Below are 27376 nucleotides of genomic sequence, written 5' to 3' on the forward strand. Positions count from 1 at the left end.
TCTGCACTGCAGAGCCAGCAGCAGCCTCCTGCCCCACTCTGAAACCTCTCATGCTCACAGGAGGAAGAGCATGTTGTAGGCTTGGGTCAACGGGTTTTGCAAATGCAAAACTTCTCCAATCCTTGAAAATACTTTTATTGCCCAGAGGGGGAGATGTGAGGGTTTGAAATGCCATGTGATGAAATAAAACATTTAGGAACTTGGAAGACACATATCACATAAACAACATGTTGTAGCTGCATATTAATTTTAAAAAAGGAGAAACATCAAGTTGGAAATACAATCACAAGACACATTTCTTGAACAAATACCAAACAATAGGAGAACAAAGCGCAGTCAACCCATTTCAAATGTTCTCTGGACAGCAAGGATGAAGAAAAGCATCTATGAAAGCGTCTGTGAATGCTATGAACGCCTAGAGCGTTTGACTCCTGTAATTATTTCCTAAATCAGGTAGAGTGCCTATGTTAGCTATATTAACAGTTTAGATAAATGACCTGGAAAAATAAAACACAACAGAGTAGCGTGTGCACCGAGGAGAAAAGGGAACCAACCAACTGAACGGTTTTGACGTTTTTAGATTAATTTATAATTTATCTGTAACAAGAGTTGCCTGTAGCAGTAGTTCTTGCAAATTGCAAGGTCATCAAAGCTTTCACATGCCCTTCCGAACAGCAGATAATTAAAGGCCTATCTAAAGCAAACTCAAAACATGACTTTTGCACGGAAAGGTGTCACTGGTTAGCAAAGCATTGACAACAGGGTACACAGGGAGAGCTGAAATGTCCCCATTTCTGCTGGTACTGGGCTAATGAAAACTACAAGTCTGTGTCTACAGATGGCACTTGTTTGCAGACATTCCAGGGTTTACCCTGGTCTGGATACTACATTTTTGTTATTCTGGCTGAAGCTGGGCCTAAGTCAGACCATTCTGGAGGAGGTACATTTGAAGTGTGTTCTGTTCCCTGGAATACATTCATGAGTATGAACACATCATCAGAATTCACACAGAGAAAAAGCCTGAGCCTGTTACCATTGCCAGTGGCACACAGCACTATTGCTGGAAAGTGACAGTAAGAAAAGACCTGTATTAGGGTAATTCATTAGGGTCATACTTGATCACTTATGGACCACAACAACTTTCTACATCCTTTTAGTCACATCGGTCACCTTGAATAAATATGGTCACATAAGAAAGAGTGCCTTTCCTCTTGTACGCTGACATTTCAGTAGGACTTGCAAGGGCTGGAAAGTTAAGTTTAGCCAAGCTATGCAAAGGTATCGACCAAAGAAATACATGGGCATCATGTGAGTTTAACTTTGCCTTGCTAATGTCCTACTGCAGACCTTTCGTCAGATGGCTCCTTAGCTTAGTTTACAGTTTTGGCACTCAGTAGATCACCGACGAAGTATGACAGAAACCTCACAGTTTATGAAATCATACAGTCATCGTACTCAGTAGAAATACAATTTTTGGCTACTTTAACAGATCCAGAACCTAATGGACACTTCTTCACTACATTCACTATAAAGGCAACAACAATAATTTTATTTATAGTGGACACTTCACTCGGTTGGAAGTTTTGTATTTGCACCTTTTTTTGCAGCATAGTGTGCACCAACAAACTAACAATTGTGCACATAAGGAGAAAAAAGTAAGGAAAGCATGACGTGGAAATGTCCATGCTAAACTGCATATTGATAAATGGATGTCCTGCTGAAAATCAACTCTTCAGTCATCTGTCTTGCTACAGACATGTTTTATCAGTTAATAGCAACTATATTGGACTAGCAAGTTACACACGCTTTGCCAACACCAAAAGCAAATACATTAGAGCCATAGTGACCCTGAGATTTATGTCCATGTTCCTGTAGGTTTAATATCATGATAGTATGATGCGGTATCACCATGAGAACATGTTCCTTTTTATAAAGCCAAGAAACACCTGAAACGATGCTGCTTCAGTGCAGATGAGCACGTTGGCATTGGAAATCTGCTAGGTCCAGCTAATTATGTCCTCAGTCTCTGTTTTACAATAAGCAATAAGCAAACTAACCTTGGTTTACATTTTATGGTGGTTTTGCTAGTGAAAGTCCCTTGTGGAATCATTTAAAGACAGTAACAGCTATAAAAACAGCAAACTATTCACGTTTAACCATTTACTGAAAAACACTTTAAAAAAGGTAGGGAGACTTTTCAGAGGTACAAATGGGAGGTAGACACCTCACTTTAAGGTGTTTTGAAGGCCATTCATAATCTCCCTTAATACTTAGTAAGTGGCACTTGAATAATTATTAACTTGTTTAAATTCCAAAAATATGATAATGGTAAAATGATCATGGTCTCTGGGTTATACCTAAAGATAATAAAGCCAGAAAGTTCAGAGAGAGAGAGGTACATGAGCATAGATAGGCACCTGTGAAAACACTTCTAGAAGGATAAGAACAATTGCTTGTGTTTCACTTGGGTGGGAACAGCACAGAAGCATTACTGTTAGCTCCCCATGCATCTCACATCAGAAGACAGAAGATCAGGAACAAACTCCCAGAACCTATAAGCATCTCTGCTGCTCTATCATAACTAACCTGTTTTTCTGCATCACTGAAACACTACTGAATCTCAAACACAACACAACTTTGTCATGTCTAGTCCACACCCAAGAAAAACAAAATACTCCAAGAGAAGAGATAAAAGCATACAATATTATCACACAGTAAGGAACAGTTCAAATTTCAAGTTGGAGTCGCTATAAATAAGTGATCTTTAAAAAGTCTGACATAGTAACTTACTTTTGAACAAATCCTGTGCTGTGTAAAACTGGAAATGTGTTTGATAAACATTGTACCTCAAAATAAATTAAAAAAAAATAAGAGATTGCCAGAAAAAAAAAAGTGAGCAGTCTCTAAAAACCATTACATAATATTTATCTTATTTTACTAATAACAACAGTAAGTGTACTTCTTATTTCATGTACCTTTCCTTTTAATGGCCTATGGCTTAGTTCACAAATTCAAAAAATATTTGTAAATACACAAAAATAAAGCTTAAAAGCACAAAATATAAAAATGATCCTTTTCAAAAACATTACTATTATTGAAAAGTGCACTACACTTAATCTGCAGGTCAGAGATGTTTTGGTCATGGACATAACTTCCACCATGAACTCCTCAACAAAGTTTTCCATCTTCTTAATTAAATGAGAAATCTTTCATCCACCAGAGTTTTGGATGCCAAATTCTTCTGCCCAAGTGTACTACGAATAAACCTAAATATCTAAGAACATTTTAGAAAAAATGTATTAATGAAGAAATACTTAACACAGAATGTTTCAGTAACTAACATAAAGTAGTAACTTCATATTATCTTTAAATTGTAAATAACATGAGTGAATTAGGTGCTTAACTCCCTTCAGTGTTTTTGAAACATTTTTGAATCTCTTTCCACCCTGAAATATGATATAATTATGTGTGATTAATCTGAACAGATATTTGTGTTTTCCACTGAAAGTTATTTGTAGCCTCATTATTCATGACAGGCATGTGAATAAAAGTAATTTCTCACAAGCCTGTCTGACAAAAAATTACATCAAAAAAACTATTTTATAAGCTCTCAGTATAGCCCTCTGTCACCACACACTGCTGACTTACTGCTTTCATTACGTAGTTAACTGTATAAACTTCCACACTAACCTAGGTTTTTAAAATATGACTTGGTTCTTAAATTGAAATTTACCTCTTGTTGCAAATATGTTAGAATAGCTGCTAAAACAAAACTTTGGGAAGCCAGATCCACAACGGAGAAAAACAGGATGTCAAAGATGAGCAGTGTTGTCTCATTGCCGTAATAGAGAACGTCACTGAAAGACTGTCCTTCATCTGGAGAAAGAAAATAATTGTGGAAAAGATATTATTTCTGTGAAGTGCAAGTTGGTGGAGTTCATCAGAGCACACTGAGAAAGCTGGTAAGAAAACAGGAAAGTCAGAGTGAAAATTAGTTATGACATTCTATGGTAGTTATGTCCGTCTATTTAAGCAAAATAATTAGAACCCTTTCACTTATAAAATGGCTTCATACTGACAGAACACAAAAGTGCCACATGCAACTGTATTCACTCCTGAAATCTCAATTGAGTTGTTTAAAAAAGGCTGCTTCAAACAAGAAGCAGCAGATGTAACTTCCTTCTCACTGAAATTTTTAGCAAGTGTTAACTCTGTCCCCAACTCAACAGAAGAATAAAAACATATGCCTGAAGCCTTACTTCAGAGCTTGACATTACCTTTGTTCACTGATTAACAGTTTCACAGAAAAATGGGCCTTTTTCATAGCCAAAGTAGTCTAGACCACTTATCCACTCCTCTATCAAAAAACACCACTTTCAAAAGAGAAAGGAACACTTTTTCCCTTATATTTTCAGAAAAATGTCTAGTGCAAGTTTTATTGGAAACAGCAGATTTTTATTACAAATTGTACTGCCATGAAATCCTGATTTGTATTTAGAACTCTGGGAACCGTGGCAGTCTAAACCATCAAACAATATATTTATATCAATGCTTATGATTATGAACTTTGAAACAATGGCAGTCAAAAGACCAAAGCTTTGTTGACTAATGCACAATTTGGAGACATCACATCATGCTTATACACTTAATTCTAACTCAGGCATTGCATACCTGACAATATTTATGGCTGAGTAGACCTGGGGTTTAGAATAGGGTTTTAGAATGACTGATAAAGCAAAACATATCCTGGGCTGCATCCAAAGGAGCGTGACCAGCAGGTCAAAGGAGGTGATTCTGCCCCTCTGCTCTGGTGAGACCCCACCTGGAGTAACTGCATCCAGCTCTGGAGTCCTCTGCACAGGGAACATACAGAGCTGTTGGAGCAGGTCCAGAAGAGGGCCACAAAAATGACCAGAGGGCTGGAGCACCTCTCCTGTGAGGAAAGGCTGAGAGAGTTCCGCTTGCTTAGCCTGGAGAAGAGAAGGCTCCAGAGAGACCTTAGAGCAGCTTCCAGTGCCTAAAGGGAGCTTATACAAAAGATGGGGACAGTCTTTTTTAAGAGGGCCTATAGTGATAGGACAAGGGGTAATGGTTTTAAACTGAAAGAGGGGAGATTCAGACCAGATATGAGGAAGAATTTGTTCTTACAATGAGGGTGGTGAAATCCTGGCACAGATTGCCCAGAGAGGTGGTAGATGCCCCATCTCTGGAAACATTATAGGTCAGGGGCTCTGAGCAACCTGATCTAGTTGAAGATGTCCCTACTCACTGCAGGGGCCTGGACTTGGTGACCTTTAGACGTCCCTTCCAAGCCAAACTATTCTAGGATTTAGCAAGATGTGGAATCACCGACTGAGGCTGAAGCAAGTCCTAGTTATAAGGCAGATACTGGCTATCTGGCAACATTTATTACTAGTGGTTTACCATGACAAGGGAAGAGAGCCCAAGCCCCTAGTGAATTAGGTGTAGCTCAGACATCTAAACTGACCAAAAATACCAGACTACAACCATGGCTAGTTGGAAAGCATGTGCTGCATTACTGGTTACGCAGATTCAAATCAGGTTTCAGCTTCTGCAGTCCCAGTGTCATAAAGCAGGAAAAGCTCTGCACAGCTCAGTGATGTAATCTGCAGTTGCTGTTATATAAGAATAATGACATATTTAGGATATGTAAAAGTTATCTGGTAATATCTATGAATTGGATTACAGTTCTGATAGGTTTAGAATTTATAAATTCTAAATAACAGTGAGGTAGGAGAGCCAAGTACTTGAGGGTCTCAAAATGAAGGCTTGCATCATCTTAGATCACTAGCTGATGTTTAGTTTTCATGCAGGTGATGGCCATACTTATGGTAAGGGTTAGAATCAGGGTCTGAACTGAGGTTTTCAAAGATAATTTCTGATGGCTTCTGTACAGCTCAGGAACTGAGGAAGCAGACTGGTATCAGGCCTAAGTTTACAGCTCATATTTCACTGTGGTGTGGATACTGGTCCCCAGACCACATCTGTTTGTTAATAGGGGGAGACCAGGATTCTGGGTTTCAGAACCTGGAGGAAGTTGAGGAAGTGGAGGACCTAACACTGGATGAGGATTCCAGTGATGCAGGTGTTGGTCACCTGGAAGTAATTATTAATAGGTTAAGGTTTTTAGAGCCTTGGTGTTCCACAGCATCAATCTTCCAGGGGTTCTGATTTAGGAACCTAGTTTGAAGGTTGAGATATGGTCAAGAACTTTCACTAAATCTATTTTTAACACATGTACTGGTCACTTGGAAATCCTTATGGCTAGGTTTAGCATGGGGCTGGGATTCAGGATGTTGCACTGGAGAACCCAAGTCTGACTGATTTTGCATAGCTCCAGGGAGCAGCATCAGAACTGGTGTCGTCACTGTTTCTGCTGGAATACTCATTTTTGCTGTAAGCATTGGCAGTACTTTAAAAGCTTTGAAATAAAATATTCAAGAACTCAAATACTTAGTGGAGTCTGCAAAGATGAGTGGTCTATTAACTATCAAGTATTCCACTAAAACATCCTCACTGTGATCAATATCCTCTTTAAAGAAATTGTCTTCTATACTTTTAGTTGTTTCATAAGAAATTTGGTACTATATATTAAAAAATAGCATGAAGCTATTTCAATATTGTGGATCTTCTTGCCATTTACAAGGTGCATACTGGATCCAGACAGCAAGTCAAAAGGAGCACTTCATAAACGTGCCCATCTCTACAGAGTATCTTTTCAGCTGCCTAAAAGAAAAGTCATTGCAGTTAAGCGACAAAGTATAAATAGGGTTTCTGTAACGTGGAGAACTTCTCTTCAGTCCCTCCCTCACAAGCAATCATTTAATGACCCCTCCTGCTGCAAAGTCCAGTTTAGATTGTAAATCCTAGGAAAGAAGTCTACACAGAAACCTACATACTTATAACAGTACAGATACTGAGTCACAAATCTTTTTACCACTGTAAAAAAGACTTTTCTCTATTGGTTCCATGAACTCCATGCCAAGAATCCGTTCAAACAGCAACTTATCTTTAACAATATAATCCATTTCTTTATGAGCCTATAAAAAAAGGAAAAAACAATACTTGTTGTTTAATGACTTCAAAGAAAAAGTACTTGTTACAAAGTGAAGTACAGCTTCATTTTCTGAAGGAAAAAAAGCACTGGTTATTCAAAGACAAAAATAAGTACATAACAAAAAAGGATTTATCATTTTTAAGAACAGGCTGTACTGTCGGACAGTATTCCAATTATTTTCTTTGAATGAAGCACTGTTCCAGTCTTTAACAACAAGTCTTTAAGCACATATGCTTAAAGAGAAATTACAGTCTTTCAGATTTACAATATTTAGTCTTTTTCCTTAATATAGGAATGTCAAAATACATACGTGATTAATAAAAGAACTGAGAAATTTGTTCATGGTGGTGTATGCCCTTGTGCTTTGTTCGAAAGTATTTGCAGAGGAGTCCAAAAGTCTAGCAGGACCACGTCTCTGAAATACAACATGTCCATGACTTCAGTAGAAAAATTACGTATTTTAAATAACATTTACCAAATACAGGTATCTCACTTACCCTTGTTAGGGTTTCATGAATCCTGTCATACTGCAGTCGCATTTTTCTTGAAATGGACATCTGAAATGTCTGGCCATCTGTGTTTGGTAACAAACCTCTCTGACTACACAGATTTTCCTATACAATTAAAGCAATTGTAAATTATTAACACATTATTTGTGTCATTTATAGACCCTCAAAAATCAAAAGCTTTTCATTTCCTCTCTTTCATGTACACATAGTACTAAATATTTGAATCGACTGCAGTCTCAGTTCTATTATAGATATATTTTCTTAGGACATGAAATCCTGACCCCTGCTGTCACAAACTCATATTCCTCTTTTCACCTGTGTTCAATTCATTACCTTCTAATACATCTTTTGTCATTCACTCTGAAGCCCTTTCTTTTATATTTATCATTTATTCTATACTTGTCCTGGCTTTTTTGTGCTTTGGATTCCTGACTTTTTCCATATGTTTTTCAAGTCACATTTAATAAATTTCAACCCTCCCAAGAAAACAGAAAATGAGATATCTCCATAGGGAAAAACCTGCTTTTCCAAAATTCTATTGAAATAAGCACTTAGGAAAAAATTACAGGAAAACGCCTATACAAATTATATTATTAAAGAGATTCCTGTACATTTCAATGTTTGAAATTTAATTTTCACATGGTTATGGGGTTTTTTCTGTCCATTTATCACTGAAATAGCAATATCCTTTGTGTAAGGTACTTTCTTCCTACTTGTCCCTACAAAGATGCAAGATGTCACGAAATTTAATGCAAACTGCTCCAATCTTGTATGAGACATTTCACATTTGCTCGACCTCACAGCAAAGGTACAACTTATGGAAAACTATAAAAAATACTTATTCAAATTAATTTCTGTAAAGAGTAAGTTATATCACCACAAGAGAAGAGGTGGAAGAAAAGATTTTCTTGCAAGAGTAAATGTTTCTTTATTAGGAAAGCCATGCGCTTATGAAAAGCTTCAATATCAAAAAGAAGGTTCTTAAATACATGAAAAGGCTTTTTAGATAAACAGAAATTATCTATGAAATATCTATGAAATCATATCTATCTATGAAATATGAAGAAGTATCAGAGAAGAAGAGATAGTAAAGAGCTAGTTAACAGAACTATTGAGTCATATATACATACCAATAGGTGGTATCTTTTAAGTATCACAGCTTGGTGCAATGTAATGCACAAGTGCAGATCCATAATGCAAAGGTGCAGGGGATTTTTATAAAATAAATAAATAGAGCAGGTGTAAACTTTAGTACTTTTACTTACTGCTTCTCTCTTTAGGTTCCTATTCATTTCTTCCATATTGGTATCTGCATGTCCATGCACAGAGCGACCATGGATATAATAACCAAAGCAGCTGTGTGACAAGAGAAACACTGAAATCTAAAAGAGATGGGGGAAAAGAAGTACAGTTTAATTAAAAATTATAATTTTATTTTTGAATGTTTGAATTCCCAGTGGAGACCAGCAAGACCTTCTACAAGTACCAAGTAGGCAGGTACCAAAATAAATATGGCAGAAAAAGATTTAATAATTCTTCTACTGATTAGTTTTATCTGTGTTTAACTAGAAACACACACCAGCTTCAAGTTTAGTTTATCAACAAGGGTTACTACTTAATTCCACAGAGCCTGAAAAATTAAAGCAAAGTTATTAGCTTTTAGTTTGATTCAAAAATTATGTCTGTGATACATAATACGTATGCATGATTCCAGTTGAGCTCCTAGGAGACTGTATTTGATGGAATTTTATTCAGTATGATATAATGTTTATATGTATCACATAAACCCCAAAATTAACTCTCTTGACAACCCATGCACTATATGGGTGTTTTGCAGAAGAGGAATAACCAAGGCTGGAAAGGCTGATAAAAGGGGTTAATCTCTGTGTTTTTAAAAAGTTCTGTACAAATGTGCCAATCCAACCTGTTCTGACTGCTCTCTTCTTTGGTTAAAAAGGAATTCCTGCAGTGCAAAGCTTCAAGACCCATACTAAAACTAGAGAAAGGAAAGTAGTTCAGATGTGTTCAAGTGAAAATGCATGATAAAGGTGGTAACTGTCCAAGAGGGACAACCATGAGGTTCAGCTGTTGAGGGACACCACAAGATAGGAGCAGAAACTGATATCAAGTAATACCAAGACAGCTGTGCCTATAAGACAAAAGTACTAAAATGCAAACCAGTGGACAGAAGGGCAGCAACTTCTGTCATGATTTGTTACTTTTAAATTCTGTATGAGCATATGTAACCAACTTAACTTCATAAACAACCTAAAAATCACACATCTAGAAGAACATACTGATTAACCTATGCTTCCAGAATCTTTTTCCATTTAAAGTTTAACTGAAATCTTCTTGTAGATTGCAGCAATAAAGTTAGCTGAAAGAAACATTTACTTTGGCTGTTAGCTTGCAATCTCTGATTTAATTAAATTAATAAATATTATTTAATATTCTTGAAACTACCTTATGTATTATTCTATTAAAAATACCACTGTACAAATGAGACAAAGAAATACTTACATTGCTCACGCAACACAAATCAACAAATTGGCTTATCTTATCTTCAACAAATCTTTCATAACACACAGAAAAAAATATAATCTGAAATAAATCAACCAGATTTTCTTTTGTTAATTCATCAGATTTGACTTTATTAAGCCGTTAACTTCACAGTTTAACACCCACAAATTACAGACTTCTGTAATGGCCACCATTGCCAATACAGTCTATGAAATAGGATTGACACTGTTCCTCTAAGAAGTAAAGTTGTAGCAATAATCTGCTTTCCATTTTGAACTTGGAGATCATAGAATCACAGAATGGTCTGGGTTGGAAAGGACCTTAAGATAATCTAGTTCCAACCCCCCTGCCGTGGACAGGATGCTCCAAAGTTGTTTAAAACAAACCAAAGTAATTGCATAAATTCACATATTTGAGAGGATTAAAATTCTGGCTACAAACTGATGCCTCATAGCTCAGAAAATGCATTTTTAGTTCTAGGGGCGTACCATGCTAAAGCAGCTAAAAGTCTAGATCAAGCAAAACAGTTAAGAATATACCCAGTGCTACGATACTTAGTATGGAGGGCCTAGTGATACATTTTAGCTTCCAAGAACCAGCTGGAAATGACAACTAAGTATGTATGTGTTTCCCATACCTGTAAACCAGCAATGGCCAACCAGACTGCAGCAGACACACCAAACCTTAACACGCGGCTCCAAGGAGCTATGTAACTCTCACTGCTTCTTGCAAGACTGGAAGAAGAATCCATTAAAGCCAGGTTTGAAAATCCCACCACCTGAAGTGATTAAGAAAGCCAATGTAACAACATGATAATCATGACACTGTTGTTTCCATTATAACAGGAAGTATGAATTAAAAATTAGGAAAAACGGACCTGGGAATAGTAGCATGTTCACTACGTAAAGCCCAGCTGTGTGATCCAGTGCTATTACTGAGAAACATAATTAAAAACATAAACTGTACAAATACATGTCGATACATAAATTCAAAAACATACACACACAAGTCTCGTAAGAATTCAACATTGATTTTTACTGAAAAACTACAAAAGATTCTTCTGTTGGACTGCATAGGGATATTATTTCTGCCAAATTTCAGCTTTTTGGTCCTGTATATTCCAGTGTTCAAACAAATTTTCAGTCTGTTTTGCAACTGTGAGAAACTGATTTTTTTTGGTTTTGTTGAACAGAAATATATTTCCCTCCACTGCCTTTATGGCTGAATCTATTTTAAACAAACAACCTCGAAAAAGAGAAGAGAAACACCATGTCTTGAAACACTTAAGAGATAAAAAATATGTGAAAAATTTTCAGAACCACAGCTGCACGGAAATGTATTTGTGGTGGGTTGACCTCCACCACAGTGGGACTGGGAACAGGAAAAAGAAAAGCAAGAAAACTTGTGGGTCGAGATAAAGAAGTTTAATAAGCAAGCAAAAGGGAAGAAGAAGGTGAAAAGAACTACCACAACAAGTGATGCAAAGGCAATCACTATCTCCGAGAAGCAGACCGATGCTCAGCCAGTCCCCAGAAAATCCCTCTCCTGTATTTTTACTGCTAAGCATGATGGTATATGGTATGACCCTTTGGGTCAGTTGGGATACTGGTTGCGTTCTCTTCTCAGCCCCTTGTGCAGCCCCAGCCTGTTCGTTGGGGACCTTAGTGCTGTGCAAGCGCTGTTCAGCACTAGGCAGTACATTAGTGTGTTAGCCCTGTTTTAGCCACAGCATCCTATGGACTGCTATGAAGAAAATTAACTCCACCCCAGCCAGACCCAGCACAGTATTGAAAAGCTCCATTTTGCTGCCAGAGTGCTACCTGCACCAACCACGTGGTCAGCACTGCCACAGCAACTAGTGCCAACCACTGACTGCTTTGGTGCCAGACATGAGGCCTGTGGGGAGGGAGACTCCTTCTTCTACGCTTTCCAACTTCCTCCAATTATTACTTTTCCTGGCTTGCTTTCTACTACCATACAGCCTGTCACAGTGATTAATGAGAATGGAACAGTCACTTTATTAAAACTGCTAAACACAAGAAGACAGGCTTTGAGCATTACAGAAGTTCCCTCTTGTAGTGAGCAGCTGATTACCATATCTACCCCTGCGCTTTATACTTCTAGGGAAACTAAGCTCCAATCTTCAGCATGGCAATGAAAGTTATAAAGATTATCTGAGGTTTCCATAAACACTGATTTAGCCTATATCGATATCTTTCATGACCTTCTCCACCATAGTGGCAAGAAAGGGGTTCTCCAGAGACAAGTTCATAGCGGGAGTTATAGAGCAAGATGTTAATCTCTCTGTACTGAGAGTTGCCTCTCCCTTCCAGTAATACCAGCATCTTACACAGAGTAATATGAGATTATTTTGGGGAATACATGCTCTCTTTTTTCCCATTCTTTCCTTGTAACATGGCACCTAAGTTGGTCCTGGCCTGTGTTTACGAACAGCAAAACTATTGATGTAGTGAATGAGGAAAGCTTGGGTGTATTTACCGTATTTAATTATAAAGAAAAATAGGAAATTAAAAAAAGAAATATAAAAATGTGTTGAAATATGTAAAAGAACCTCACATAAACAACTATATGCTACATGCTTTAAGAGTACTTCCCAAAGTAATAGTACTTACCAAACTGCAGAAGAAACAAACCAATATGTTCTTGAAAATCTAAAGCACAAGTTTTCATGTATCTTTAAGCTGTAACTGAAGGCATACTGCCTTGTGTTATGCCATCAGGAACAGAACTGGCACATTTCATTTCCTACTTTATGAAAGGTCACTATAGTTCAGATAAATATGTAACTTGAAATAAAGCTGTTGACTGTTGCAGGAGAGAGCCAGGAGGCAAATAAAGAATTGAGTATGTACACGGATTTATCAGTCTCTTAAGCCATTTAGGATAACTCATTAAAAAAACCAAAACAAAACTAACAAAGGTCACTAAGCTAATTAATGGTTGGGTTGGTTCCCCCCCCCCCCCCAAGTCTTCCTTAATAAAATACTGCAATGACCTATACATATAAATTTAAAAATGTATTAAAATAATTATTTTACTAAGTTACATGTTTTCAGGTGAACTTGAAGGTTACTCAAAGAATGCAAGAGTTAAAAACCAGACCCTTATGTTACACTCTGGTTGTGAATTGTAAAACCTTAGTAACAATAATAGTAGTAATAACAATACCTCCAGAAAAAAAAGAACTGCAAACACTTGGAAGAGAGGATTTATCTTCCGCACTGTCTGAATTTCATTCCATTCATTTGCTACAAAATAGGTCCTCCATATGCTCACAGGTGCAGCAGCACTTTTAATAACACCTTCACCTAAAAAGAATACATACAATAAAGCTCTGAAGTTTAATACTTGATAGTGTATCTGAACTTAACCAAAGCTGGTTATCCAAACAAGCAAAGTCTAAGTTACCTTCAACTCCTTTAACAACTCTGCTCTTAGGTCTTTCCCAGTCAATAAAGAAAATATCTATAGTAAGCTGTGAAACCAGCAGTTGTAAGAATTGCAGAGCCTAAGAAAGAAAAAGGAGAAATATAACAAGTAAGGACAGCAAAAGTATATAGACAAAGATGAAGAAACAGTCATTGCACAAGTCAATCATTAAACATAACAAGTAATCTACTTGAAAATGCAACTTTGGAACCAACTTGTGATTTTTTTTTTTTTTTTAATGTAATAATGGTCATGTGATGACACCAAAAATTCTAAAGAAAATACAGCAAAGTAAAAAAAAAAAAAAAAGACTAAGTATTTTCCCATAACCTATTAACCTGTATTATGAATTCCAATGCAATATAATACCCATAATTAATAAAATACTTGTATATCCCATGAAGACAGAATACCGATCTCTGAACTCTACAAGTATGTTTGAACATAACTATTTTAATGTCTTCCTTTCAATCAGGAATTGACAGCACTTATGTTCCACTTTAAAAGAAAGCACTTGCTTGCTTCATATGGTATTATTTGGGTTTCTTTTCACCTTTATCCTCGAAAGAGTAATTTTCCATAGATCATCTTCCTTAGACATCTGTTTCCATATAAAGACTCCATAAAACAAATTTCTATGGGAAAATTACTTAATTCTTAGAGTAAAATAATTGTTTGCATCTATATGCTAATAAAATGAACTCTACAAGATGTTCAAAAACAAGCCTACTGAAAATATACAGAAGCATATGTTGAAATGTCTTTAATGCCTGAGCAAAAATATATTTACCTTTAAACTAAATGCACATGCTATGTATGTAACAAAATCTTCTTCTTCAGATGGAAGTGGTAAAAGGACAGAGACAAACTGCTGACCCTATAATTAGAGAAGTTATATTAAAATAGTATGGATGGCGTAAGTAACAACATACTAAGTGCTTAAAAGTGAGTAACATTTTGCAGAAAAAGATCAATATTTAATGTGTAATCATTTAGAATTTATAAAATATTTGAAGTGACTATTAAGCAGACTGCAAGTACAGTGAATCCTAAGGAAAAGAAACACATGAACACAAAAATTTCAGCACACAAACCAGAATATGATATAGAACTTGCCTCAATAGTCTGACCAGAAAAAAAAAAAAAAAGGGGAAAGGAAAAAGAAAGAAAATTAATTCTTGTGTAAAAATATATGCAATATTAATAGGTTTTCATAGCCCCCAAATCTGGAAAAACACTTACTTTGAAAAACACAAGCCAGTAAATCCCTGTGCCCACTGTGATGATAAAGAAAACGTTGGCAAGGTCTCCAGCATAAAACAGTAAGAACTTCAAAACTGTCTGCAATTACAAAAACACACTGTAGAGATCTGTAAAACTGATCAAGTAATGCATATGTACATTTATACAAAATGTCATGCAGCTCACACTACAGGAAACTCTAGTACTGAAAAGAAGCCTTGAATAAACTTTCTACTGTGGTCATATATATATGGTACATTCAGTATCTGAAACTCCTACATGCTGGTCTTTGTTCAAAGAAGAATTAATCTAAAAAGTTAAGTCCACTCAACTGATCAGAATAGTTCTGTAAATACCTTGATTTTTAGCAAAAGTGTTTCCTAAACGACAAAATCAAAATTAAAAAAAAAAAAAAAGGCAAAAAACCTACTTCCTCAAGTAAGCCTAACTCCAGGTCACATTTCTATGCAGCTAGGCTGGAAATTATTTCAGTTTCCTTACGAAACAGAATAGGTACATCACTGGTAACGATAGCAAAGGTCTCCTTAAAAAGAGGAAGATGTGTCCCTTTTTAGGTTGCCAGCTGTTTATACCTGCAAGTCGATTATAGAGCTTCCTGTACGCCTCTTCCAGCCTGCAGTCTTGAGAAGGGACCATAACACGGCGAGCCCACCCAACACACCCAACGTGATCTGAAGAGAATGAAAAGTTATCGGCAGATATTTTTAAAAACACAAAACATAAGTAAATCATTATATTGATGAATTAAAGGGAAGCACAACTTACATCAGTCTGAACCTGAGCCTCTGACTGATTCATCTCATAACTGACCGAGAAGGAAACCTGAATATTAAGATACAAAAAGTAAATATGCATAGAAATTCTGAAATGCTACAACCATTATAGACAGCGGCAGTTTTCACACTTCTAGTTGGTGGGAATTCCCATCTAGGGCTACTACAGAAGTACAACATGTATCTTCTTTTACTGTATACATCTGACCTATTGTACTACAATGCCAAGCTTAGTACTAGCATGTGCTCTGCTATGCTTAGTGCAGATTTTACCAACAGTAATGCTGGGGATTGATGCCTGCTACCTGCAAGTTATTAACTGTACCTAATTATAATCCTTCCAAATGTGCATTTTTTTTTTCCTTCTGAAAGGAGACACCAAAGATTTGACACTTGCCCTTTCACTGGTGTTGATTAAAAGTAACTTCAATGTAATTACGCCGATATGCAAAATCATAAAGTGAGCTCTACATAGCTCAGACACCATTTTTTTCCAGCTTGATTGAAATAAAAATTGTCATGCAGCACCAAAATTGCTCCCTTTAGCTTAAATATCTATCTAACCTAAGACCTCTTTTGACTTTGGTTTGAAAAGTACGATTAATAAATCAGTTCAATTAAGACAGCACAAAGATCTCACCATCACACTCTGGGTTTCAGGGTTTTCGACAAGCACATCTGTGTAAGCAATAGTAACTAGAGGAGGGTAGATAGTTCCTCTCTGATTATGGGATGCCAGACGAATGCTGCAGCAATATAAACAGACTATTATTTTTAATACAGAAAATGGATGAGTTGCTTGGAAAATATTAACTGAAATTGTACTAATAAGAAAATACTAAATGGACAGAGCAACCTGATCAATAAAATGTGAGTTACAAACCCAATGACATGGCAATTCACATTTTAAAAGCAACAGGAGTGCACGAAGGCATGGACTTAAATATATAACAAGAAAAAGCTGGGGAAGATTGATTATTTGTAAGAAAATACCTGAATCCATCTTTACCTACTGCTCACATTACAATAGCCACAACTGAAGTAAATTTCAAAAGGTAACTTTTCTCAAAACATTACAGAATTATCTTTCCTATGTGTCTGTTGATTTTTTCAAAGGGGTAGGGCAGGAGGGTGTTCTCCTAAGATACATAAGCTAATCCCTATTTTTTTAAATAATGTAATATGTAATTCTCAGCAAATGGAGTTCGTACATTAAATTAATCTTCAATATGATTACTTGTATGGATCAATACTCCACGCTACTCAGCCATCTTTTTAACTAATAAGTTGTGAAGAAGAGCTGAAGAAAAAGGGACATCTCAATTTTTAAGACTGCCATCTTAGAGAACAACATTACATAAAGAAGGAGAAAAAAAGATTCTTCTAAAACATATTCCAGCTGAGATTAATCATCAGTAAAGACCTTAACAGGTAGTCTCACAATTTCAGTTAAAGGACTACGAGCCTGTTTTGGACTGTATAACAGAATATGCAACAGTTTGTAAAAATACTGCAAAAAACCAATATAGAGTATGAAGTAGCATCCTTGTATAGAGTCAGAAACATATACATTGAAAAAGAATTAACAGGAGTTTTTAGGTTTTTCCAGATGAATGAACACCTGCTAACTTGCATTATGCATACACAGACTGATCCATCATACCTGGAAAGTAATCACAGTAATTTTAATCACCACAAGTCAATGTTGTGTTTTCTAACCCACTCGTCAGAACAACCTATGGAAACTCTTGCTGTTTCCAAGTATACAATAGAAAAAGCAGCACAGGACAGATTAGAAACAACATATATTAACAATTTTCTTTTAAAGCAATAAAATGCAGACCGCACAAAATCTACTGTATTTTCTATGTACTACGTATTATATGCAAGTAATCACCTTATTGTTATTTTGCTAGCAATCCGAAGTACTCTTGGTAGTCTTCCCAAATCATTCTCTTTTCCACTTAGCGCATCCACCAAAAAAAATCGACGAGTCAGAAGCCAGTTGTTCATATTACTGCCTTTAAAAAAATCATAACGGTCCCATAATATGTAAGAAACTAATTCAACACACAAAGGGAATGAAAGCTACTAGAAAGGACACATATAACTGTATAATACATCTAACTGTATCCAGCATGTAAAATTATTTATTTTCAACTTAAACAAATACATAATGAAATCAAACGATTGGGCTGGTGTTTGCAACCAAAGTTTGCACTTAACAGTATGAGAACCTGCCCACAAAATATTAAATTCTTAAAACAGAAACAAATTATGGTGTGTTGTGGTATCTTTAAAGACAACTCACTAACAGTAATTAATACAAATACTTTCTATTTGAAGTTATTAAAAAGTTATTTAAATTCACAGAAATGTACTACAACAGTCTTACCTTGATTAACAAACATTTCACTGTACTGAAGATTCAAATTTAAAACTGGCACATCCCAAAGATATTGTTGTCCATTGTCACCATTATATTCAAGGAATAGGTCATAAAAAACTGGATTAGCAAAATCCAATAAAATCTTGGAAACTGAAATTTTGCACTGTTAGAACAAAACATTAAAATAAAAATACCACTTTAGCCATTTAATGATTTTATCAAGTTGTGGATTCTTCCCCTACAAAATCATTGCAGAATCTGTGCCACTTCTTCACAAAAGACAAGGCATTCCAGCTATTTGCAAGCAATTACAAAATACTAATGATTTTTATAGAAACCCCTTGGTAATTATCGCAATGACCAGAATGACTGACGTGGAGAAGGAAGCTCTGCTAACATTTTTCAACAGATTAGCAAAAAATTCCTAGCAAATTTCACAGACACAAAATTTGAAACAGCATAAACACCGAAGTCAAGCAGAATGAATACTGGAGTTGTGGAGTACTGTGTCTGGTTCTGGGCTCACCAGGACAAGAGCGAAAGTACAAGAACCAGTACAAGAGTGAAATGGAGCTACTTGATACAGCCCGGCACAGGCCACTAAGATGATGAAGTCACTGGAGCATCTCTCCTATGAAGAAAGGCTGGGAGAGCTAGGACTGTTCTGCCTGGAGATGAGAAGGCTCAGGAGGGTACTTACCAATGTGTACAAACACCAGAGGGGAGGGTACAAAAGACAGAGCCAGGCTCTTTTTGGTGGGGCCCAGTGACAGGACCAAAGGCAATGGGCACAAACTGAAACAGGAGGTTCCCTCTAAGCATCAGGAAACATTTTTTCACTGTGAGTGAGGGTCACCAATCACTGGTGCAGCTTGCCCAGACAGGCTGTCAGAACCATGTCTGTGGCTGACTGAATTTAGCATCTAAGTATATACAAGCTCACCAATACAAATGCCAGTTCAATTAATTTTGATTATCTTATGCAGTAAACAAGTTTTGTGATGTACACTTAAATAATTTTTAAAAACCACATTTATTTCAGTCAATAATAAAGAAATTAAAATAAGCAACAATTTCACAAGGACGAAATCCCCGTTGCAGCTTATGGCTAAACTCCAGAGGTCCTTCAATACGCACTGAATTACCAATGATGTATAAAAAACCTTAATCCAAAATTCAGAATAGCATTTTATCTCTTACTTACACTTTGTTGGTAAGTTGTTCCAAATGCATAAGCTGCATTCAATTTAGTTTGGGTATCAGGACAAAGCTGAACAAAACATAATTACAATTAGGTTAAATCGACGGTATCATTTTCTTGCATGAAAAATATTTACAGGTACCCCAAGCAGTTTATGCATTCACAGTTCAAACAAAAGACATTTTGTTCTATTTTTTTTAAGAAGAGAGGGATTAATCTTGAAGAGTAAAAGCAATTCTTTATTGTACTAATATTGGTGTTCTTAAAATGCTGCTTTAGCTTATAAATACTTGCCTAGTATTTTTCAGTTCCATCACTGAAGTTGAGATCTTGGAGAGCAGCATCCAACCAGGCAAGAATAATCTTTCTGGGGACTGAATGTTCAATGCACTGTGCTGCCCAAAGCTTTATTAGTGACTTCTGCTAAAGCTAAGAATCACATGAAAAAAGAACTCCACCTTCATATTGCCCTTTTCTCTCAAGCTGACATTCTCAGAGGACCAAAGTTATCATGACAACTAATAGGGTTTTTTTTTTTCCTTTTTCAATGTAACTTTTAAATTTTCTGCAAAGAACAAGTCATTCTGAGCAGAACCCAGAAAAATGGACCAAATTTTAACTAAATGGGCACTTAGTGGAGGGCATAGCCATTTTCCCCAAATGAAAATCAAGTCAAAAGTTACATAAATCACAATTCTGCTAGGGTGCAACTGAAATTCCCGGAATTGCTACAATTATGCACTGAGATTGCTTTAGCACTGTGATGTCTTATCATCATACAATCTATTATTTCGAAAGAGGCCTTAAACAGAAAAGTTATGAATTTCCCAATGATTTTTGATAGCTACTGAATGGTCTGCATTTAGGAAATTAATGTGTCCCAAGAAACCTTAAAATCTATGTCAGAATATGTAGTTTTCTATGCACAGTAACTGACCTAGTAATCTTTTTTCTCAGACACTAGTTTTCCTTAAAATTTGAGAGGCAGATGCAGGAGAGTTCATCCTGGGACAATAACAAAAGAAACAGCAGTCACTATCTAAATCCTGAATGCCAGCTGCTCATCTGTAGATACTGGAGCATTTGAAGTGACACGCTCAAAGAGAGACATGAAGAGCCTAGAAAAGAGGACAGACAATTTCCTATTGTTCTTGCTAATGTTCCTATTGTTGCCTGCTTAGGGAATTACTGACAGTGCCTAGATTGCCACTGGACTGCTAAACAAATTCTTCTCTGTAACATGTTTGCAGCTGCCAATTTCTGCTAACTGTTACTCTAGTTATTACTGCACCTTCAACTTGCTTATTCGCTTTTTTTAACACCCTATCTGTACAGCAGGTACTGCTGAAGTACAATGTGTGTGTGCCAGTGAAATGAGAGTACAGTGTCCAAAGGTACTTTGAATTTTCTAGCCAGTGTTCACCATTCTACGTAAAGTATCCCAGCAAATTTTTATAACTTTGTTATGAAAAAGCCAGGCAGATGCTGCCCAAAGTGTTCATTTTATATAAAAAATCCCCAAAGAAATTAGCAAACAAAAAGTCCCAAGAGAACTGAAAGAAAATGGGGTGGTAGATCAGTTTTCCTACCTCTCTTGACAGTGACATAACTATTGATTTGCTTGGCATGCCCATAATGTGTGAAAACAGGTGACAGCATCTAATAGGGACATACTCATAGTATCATCTATAAACACTTGTGGACTGAGAGCTAACGAATACACTTTTCTCCACAAGAAAAACAGGAGTAATAATAGATGGGTAACTGTATACTGAATGGAAGAAAGAGATTGTTAGTGCTAAAGGACTAGTGATGTTTTTCAGAGCTTTCCAATCTGCCAAATTTATATTGGTCCAATAGATGAAGGCAATGTTGCTGAATTTATACTTTCGATAATCATTGTGAGCAACAATCAAGCGCTATTTTCCCTCATCTAGCTCTATAGTTATGAACTGTCACTAGTGTAGTAACCAGAATCTTGGCTTTTGTCTCAATTTGGCTAAAGGCAATCAGAATGTTATGGTATCAACAGATAATTTAAATCAAACATACCTGTAAGATGCCTCCTTCCAAACTTTGCCATTTAAGAAAGTTTCCTGCAGCATCAAATGAGGCTGCAATAAATTGCAGCTTTACATCCTGACGATGAAAAATGATAAACAAACAATGAAAATGACATAAAGGGGACATAAATATGTTAGGGACTGTTGTCTCATGGTTTGATGCTTCCCTAAAACTTTCAGCTGCATTTTTTTCCCCCCTTTGATTTTGTTTTTTAATCTTGGTTTTGGTGGTATATTTTTTAAAAACCCCCCCACTTTACCATTCTTCAACAGTTTCACTGGTGACATGGAAAAAGTTCCAAAGGAATGCCTACACAGGGAAACATGCCCTAAACTAATCAGAAATCTATGCAGACTCCTAATGTATACCAGGCTGGGATCTTGAGGGCTTCCAGGAATTTCAGTGTTAGGAAAAACAATAAGTATTTTAGTTGTTAAAACAACCGCTGCATTGCAATATTGTTTAGTTTAAAACACAACCTTTTAGAATATGGCTAAAAAAAGCCTTATTATTTTATTTTTGAGACAGTAAGAAAACTTAAGATAAATTTGGTGGTGTAACTGACAAACAGGTTACCACTAGCATTACTTACTTTCTGTGATTAGCTTAACTTGAATAAACCATTCCAGTTATTCTATTTCGACAACAAATCTGTAAAATAAAACACTTAACTATTTGATTTACTGTTTTATTTCTTCTTAAAACTGTGCCAGTTAACAAGCTACTTAAGCAGTTCATCCCTCCAAGGGATAGATACCTGCCTTTGTTAACATTGAAATGATTGTTTTTCCTCACCTCTTTCTCTTTTCCTTTTTTTCACCTAATTCACTGTAGGATGAGGAAAAGGCTGGAGTAATAGACGGAATCCACCTCTGATACAACTCAGCTTGTAGAGATTTGTAACAGTAATATTTTTATTAATTTGTATTTATTATTTTTAACCATAATATTTTTTAATTTAAATGCACATCTTGACGTTAGGAGAATGTGGGTAAGAGAGCGTGAGGAAAGCAAATGTGCGAGTGAATGAGTGCAAGTCAGTAAAATCAACCTCACCTAGAGATTTTTCACATAAATATTGCCTTCCTCTTCCCTAAGATCTCACACTGAGTTTTGTTACATGAACTGCCTAAAAATTACTTTTAGCAGAGCCACATCTGTAACAAATCTAAACCTCTTTATGTGATTATGTCCTCTTCCTAATGTCTCCTTCCCCATGTCTACTACCCAACACCTACCTTATCTGTTCCCTTAAAACTGAAGACCGTAGGGAAATTATTTGCCTCAAGCACTTGGGATGCTAATCCTGGTCGATCACCGTAATATAGCCATGGAAGATTATGCCTCCTGAAAAGAATTAAAATGTTTTCTCTGAAGAAACATAACGTTTTGCGTCAAAGAACATTTAGAATAATAATTTCCATAAAATACTATTAAGACCAAAAGTTATGGAAAAGGCAACTTACCAGAAGGCTATTGAATGAGCAACACCCAGCCTTGCTGTATTGACATAAATATACTGAAATAAACCACAGGCATCAGTACTTGAATAACTCAGTGAGTTCATGTTCATCACACACATATTTCCAAGAGCTTGGCATGCTGTTAGATTAGAGTACAACTGCAGTGGAGAAACACAAGAACACAGAAAAGTATTTAACCCTTCCTTCAATGAGACAGTGATAAAATTAATGTTATATTTAATAAGCCACTCCTAAACCTTCATTTTTACTTGAAAGTAATTCCTTTTTGTCAACACCTAATATTTTCTCCCAGCTATTCAGGTTCCATATGTTATAGGTCTGCAGATGGTGGCATGAAATCAATGCATTTAGAAAACAAAGTAAGAATCAAAATGTTTAACACCACTAAGGCTTTATGACAAAGACGACTCCATCAAAGACCTAAGACTGACAACTGTAGTTGGATGTGTTGTAAGTATCTTATTTTCAGTTTTAGTACTTTTTCTAGTCTGCTGTTCCTAAACTATGTTGTACCTATACCACTGTTCAGTTTTGGTAAACAAACCACTGCCATGTGATAGGCAGACGTGAGGCCTGCGTGCAGTAATCACTGCACTAGTATTAACCTGCCACCACCTAGTGCCTTGTGTGGGTACGATCAGCAGTTGCACGTTACTTTCAGCCAGCACCCCGGAAGACCTCAGCAGGCTGAGGCAGACAAACAGGATAAACTTACGTAAGTGATGAGGATAGTCTCAGTTTGTGAAAGAGAGAGAGAATGAGAGAAGTAGGAGAAAACCTCAGAGCTGTGTTTGTACAATGGTGACGGGAGCAGCCACAAAAGTGATCTGGGAAAATACTGAACAGAAGTCTGCTGAAATACTGACAGAGAGAATGCCTGCCAGCCTGGGAACTGCTAGCCTGGGAATTAGGCCTGGGAATCAGAAACATCCTTGGGAAGCGCAGCTGGGTACCTACACACCAGAGACATCCTGAGATACCGTTGATAAGCACAAAACCAATGAACTGTAACAGCAACTTATCAGCTGGAAAGGTGAAAAATAGCCTGGAAAAGAGGAGAAACATTCTATGAAAGTAGAAATCAGCAATTGCTATTGGCTGTTCTAGCTGGAAGAGTAGAAAAACAGTCTGGAAAAATAAAAACTGGTCTGAGAGAATACAAAACATCAGCTGCTCCAGGTGGTGGTGTCCTACATCACGTAAGGTACAAAAATGCGATATAAAAGTGACTTTTTACTCAAAATGGAGAGTTAATCTGTCCCTGTCTGTCTGTCTCACTCACACAAACACACATATACAAAGAACGCTGCCTGCACAAACTGTTCTATGAGGTTTATCACTGCCTGATAAACTCTCGGCAGTTTATCAGACCATTGCTGGGGATGCCTGGCTAATTGCAGACTGCAACACAAATCATCTTTGAAGTGAGACTTCATCTGTCATTGATTTCAAGGCCCCACTCCTGGGAGTGGATTGGTGAGTAATGTACTGGTACTATCTTGAATAATATATATATATTATTTATTAGGCACACATAGAGCTAATTGGTCATAAGTGTATTGCTGCTTTACTAGCAATACTTCTGTGGTAACTTGGAATATTGAAATATATGCTTGCTGCTCCTATTGATTGCTGCTCCCATTGGAATACATATATACTTGCTTTATTAATCATAAGTATACTCATTTTATTACTAGTAATTTGTAATAATCTGTAATAAGGAAATGTAGGAAATAAAGACTTTGTATGCTTTTGTATTATGGAATTCTGCAAATCCACTGTTTTGATGTTTATACACCTGTAGGTCAGGTAACCCTTTGGGTCATGACGTACTGGGAGAAAAAGTAGGGCCTGAGAAGTTAAAATCTGATTTTGCGGAGAGGAATACAGATAAAAAATAAGCATGTGTGATAACAGTTGGTAAAAAGCAGGCAGAGGGAGGCATATCCCCTTCACAAGTGTGCATGATTCTGTTGCTGCAACCACTCTTCTAACCGCTGGTTACCACCACCCAGAGCAACATAATGATAAAGAACACTTGCATACAAAAAGCAAAGCAAAGCTAGAAAGGATGGTTGCATGGTTGTCCTTCTCCATCACAAACCAAAATGGCTAACTAAAAGCCAAGTAAGAGGTAAAGACTAGCTGCCAATTGTGAGAGACTGATCTGAAATCAGACTCCACTGTCCATAGTCTCAAAGATTGGTATGAGAAGCTGAGATGGAATTCCACCAATCCACTGTCTCAGAGATGGGTGGGAGGAGTTGAGATAAGACTCCAATATCCATTGCCTGGGAGAAGGGTGTGAGGAGCTGAACTGGGACTCCAACGCCCATTGCCTGAGGGATGAGTGGGAAAGAGCTGAGATAAGACTCTTCTCTCCATTACCTGGAGGATTGGTGCGAGGAATTGCTGCCCATTATGCCAAATATTGCTGCAGACTCGTGCAGTTGAAGAGCTGGCTGCAAGACCACGGAAACTGGTCCACCAGGAACATGTAATACATGACATGAAGAGCAGAGGTGCTCCCCCCAACTCATTATAAAAGGGCGAAAAGGTAATCACGAAAAGGAGCCATTGCCATGAGGATGACTCCAGAGGGTCACCTCCGTGAGGACACTCTCCATCGATGACTACTACGGACCCTGAGGGACACCCTCCATGAGACATCACCATGAGGGCAACTCCCATCAGGACACCTCCAAGGGTACCTTAAAAGGGGCAACTCCAGAAGGACACCTCCACGAGGACACCCACCTCCAACGACTACTACGGACTCTTGGGGGACACTCTGCTCCGACACCGACTACGAACCCTGAAGGACTCCCACCACCTCTGACGATGGATTCCCAGGATGCCGCTGGATCCACAGTGGTGACTCTCTCTGCACCCCGAATTATTGCTTCATTTTCTACCTTTTTTCCAATTTGTCCTATTGCTATCCCCTTTATTACAATAATTTCCCTTTTTTATAATAATTGTCTTCTGTCAATAAACCAACTAATTGATTATGGTACTTGACCTCGTTTGCGTCTTAATTTCACTCTTGGGATCATGAACTGAAACAGGGTCCGACACTGGGGTTTTCTCCAATTGAACCCTGACACCAATCAACACTGAATATCTAAGAAGTTACTTTTCTGAGTGATCCCTTACTGGATATACTCAATGACAGTTCACATACCTACTGACTGTTGCAGGATTTCTTCTTTAACACCATTTACCTTATGAAGATCTCAACCCTGAAGACTTGCATTAACATTGACTAGCACTCAATATTCATTCTAAACATTCCGTATATATATAATTTTCTCATCTACTGTCATCTCAAAATAAGAGTCTTTAAAAATAGGCAAGCTAAGTTCCAAAAATTAAAGTGTCATGCTCTTATATGGAGTATCATTTCTGTCTAAAAAAGCAAACTGCAAACATTGACAAAACTCACCCAACAGGCAGAGGCTGAGGACTGCAGGTTTTTCAGAAACCATGCTGATGTCAGTGTTATACCCTGTAAAGAAGGAATTGCTTCACTGTCTTTGTTCAGAACAATATATGCTTAACATAACAGTCTGAAAAACTGTCAGCTAAAAGGTGCTACTTATTTTTTCAAAAAGCTTTCTATTCTTTGTAAATGTCTCAATCAAGCCAGCTCTGTTCAAAACACAACCATAAGGCAGTAACTTCTTTCACTTCACTGAATGAGGCAAAATACATAGAAAAAGAGCACAAATATTTAAGTTTTGAGGGAGTTTTCTTTACTGCACAAGGGAAGTACTGATGATTTCAAAAGTAAGGCGTTGACTTGGTGGTAAATATAACTCAGGGCCAAATTTGCCATATTAATTATTTCACAACCTGTTTTTTATAACTACTCATATTTGAACTAAACATAGCTTTTGTACATACACTAAGCAACTGAACAGACATTTTTTCAATAAAATATTATTCAGAAGATGTCATTTTCAGAAAGCCAGACCAACATTTGCTATCAGGAAAGTGCAAGACTGCCTTTTGCTTTCTTTCAAGCAGTAGCCTTTAACATTAATTCAGTTAAGAACAAACTACATTTATTAGCCACATAGCATTTCCTCAATTCAGAACTACTTGGAAAATGGTCCTGTGAGCAGATCTGACAACTAACAGAAGTTCATCAGCTAAAACAAAGAAAACACCTCCATTCTTCTCAATGGAACATACTTCCACTCATTAGCCAATTCAAGGTGTTCAAAAATTTCAAACACAATCTCAAACTGTGTATGTGTCCATTTTCTTCTATGAGCTCTATCTGTCTGAAAAATCAAAATGTCCTTTCAATCCCTGTATCTTCTTTCACAGATATTATATGAATACCCATTTTACATATGAAAAAAAAGAGAAAGAAAAAAACCCTCACATTTTTCTGATACAAGAGTGTGTTTTAAATACATATAATATGATAGACCATATGCTACTTGTTTTGCTATTAAATTCATGTAAATTACTTTCCTTTTCAGTTTTCCAGAGAGCGTGAATTTTCTTAAACATATCCCATTACAACAATGCTTGCCTGGTCTACAAGCCTACACTCTACCTGGATGCAAGCTACCTTGCAATCACCATGATCAGACAACAAACCACCACCTTTGTTTTTCAAGAACTGAATTTA

The 27376-nt window shown here is 36.8% G+C and overlaps 1 protein-coding gene across 2 annotated transcripts in view; it reads right to left on the reverse strand.

The window, feature by feature from the left end:
- Nucleotides 1–214: 214 nt before the first annotated feature.
- Nucleotides 215–27376, reverse strand: part of TMEM67 (transmembrane protein 67) — a 32229-nt gene continuing 5067 nt past the window's right edge. Inside the window, exons 7-28 of one of the 2 annotated variants that reach the window (XM_030501364.2) lie at nt 26177–26239; nt 22714–22868; nt 22486–22594; nt 21236–21322; nt 19187–19252; nt 17989–18145; nt 17491–17614; nt 16234–16339; nt 15586–15642; nt 15393–15491; nt 14800–14898; nt 14348–14434; nt 13537–13636; nt 13297–13436; nt 10745–10885; nt 10108–10188; nt 8853–8969; nt 7576–7692; nt 7389–7493; nt 6959–7061; nt 3734–3876; nt 215–3274 (exon numbers count right to left, since the gene is read on the reverse strand). In XM_030501364.2, coding sequence (XP_030357224.2) covers nt 3194–3274; nt 3734–3876; nt 6959–7061; nt 7389–7493; nt 7576–7692; nt 8853–8969; nt 10108–10188; nt 10745–10885; nt 13297–13436; nt 13537–13636; nt 14348–14434; nt 14800–14898; nt 15393–15491; nt 15586–15642; nt 16234–16339; nt 17491–17614; nt 17989–18145; nt 19187–19252; nt 21236–21322; nt 22486–22594; nt 22714–22868; nt 26177–26239 — 2337 coding nt within the window. In that variant the 3' untranslated portion in view covers nt 215–3193. The remainder of the gene's footprint in view (nt 3275–3733; nt 3877–6958; nt 7062–7388; nt 7494–7575; nt 7693–8852; nt 8970–10107; nt 10189–10744; nt 10886–13296; nt 13437–13536; nt 13637–14347; nt 14435–14799; nt 14899–15392; nt 15492–15585; nt 15643–16233; nt 16340–17490; nt 17615–17988; nt 18146–19186; nt 19253–21235; nt 21323–22485; nt 22595–22713; nt 22869–26176; nt 26240–27376) is intronic. The other variant, XM_030501373.1, reaches the window with a different exon arrangement.

Source organism: Strigops habroptila, chromosome 1 (genome assembly GCF_004027225.2).
Source record: "Strigops habroptila isolate Jane chromosome 1, bStrHab1.2.pri, whole genome shotgun sequence".
Classification (NCBI taxonomy): Eukaryota; Metazoa; Chordata; class Aves; order Psittaciformes; family Psittacidae; genus Strigops; species Strigops habroptila.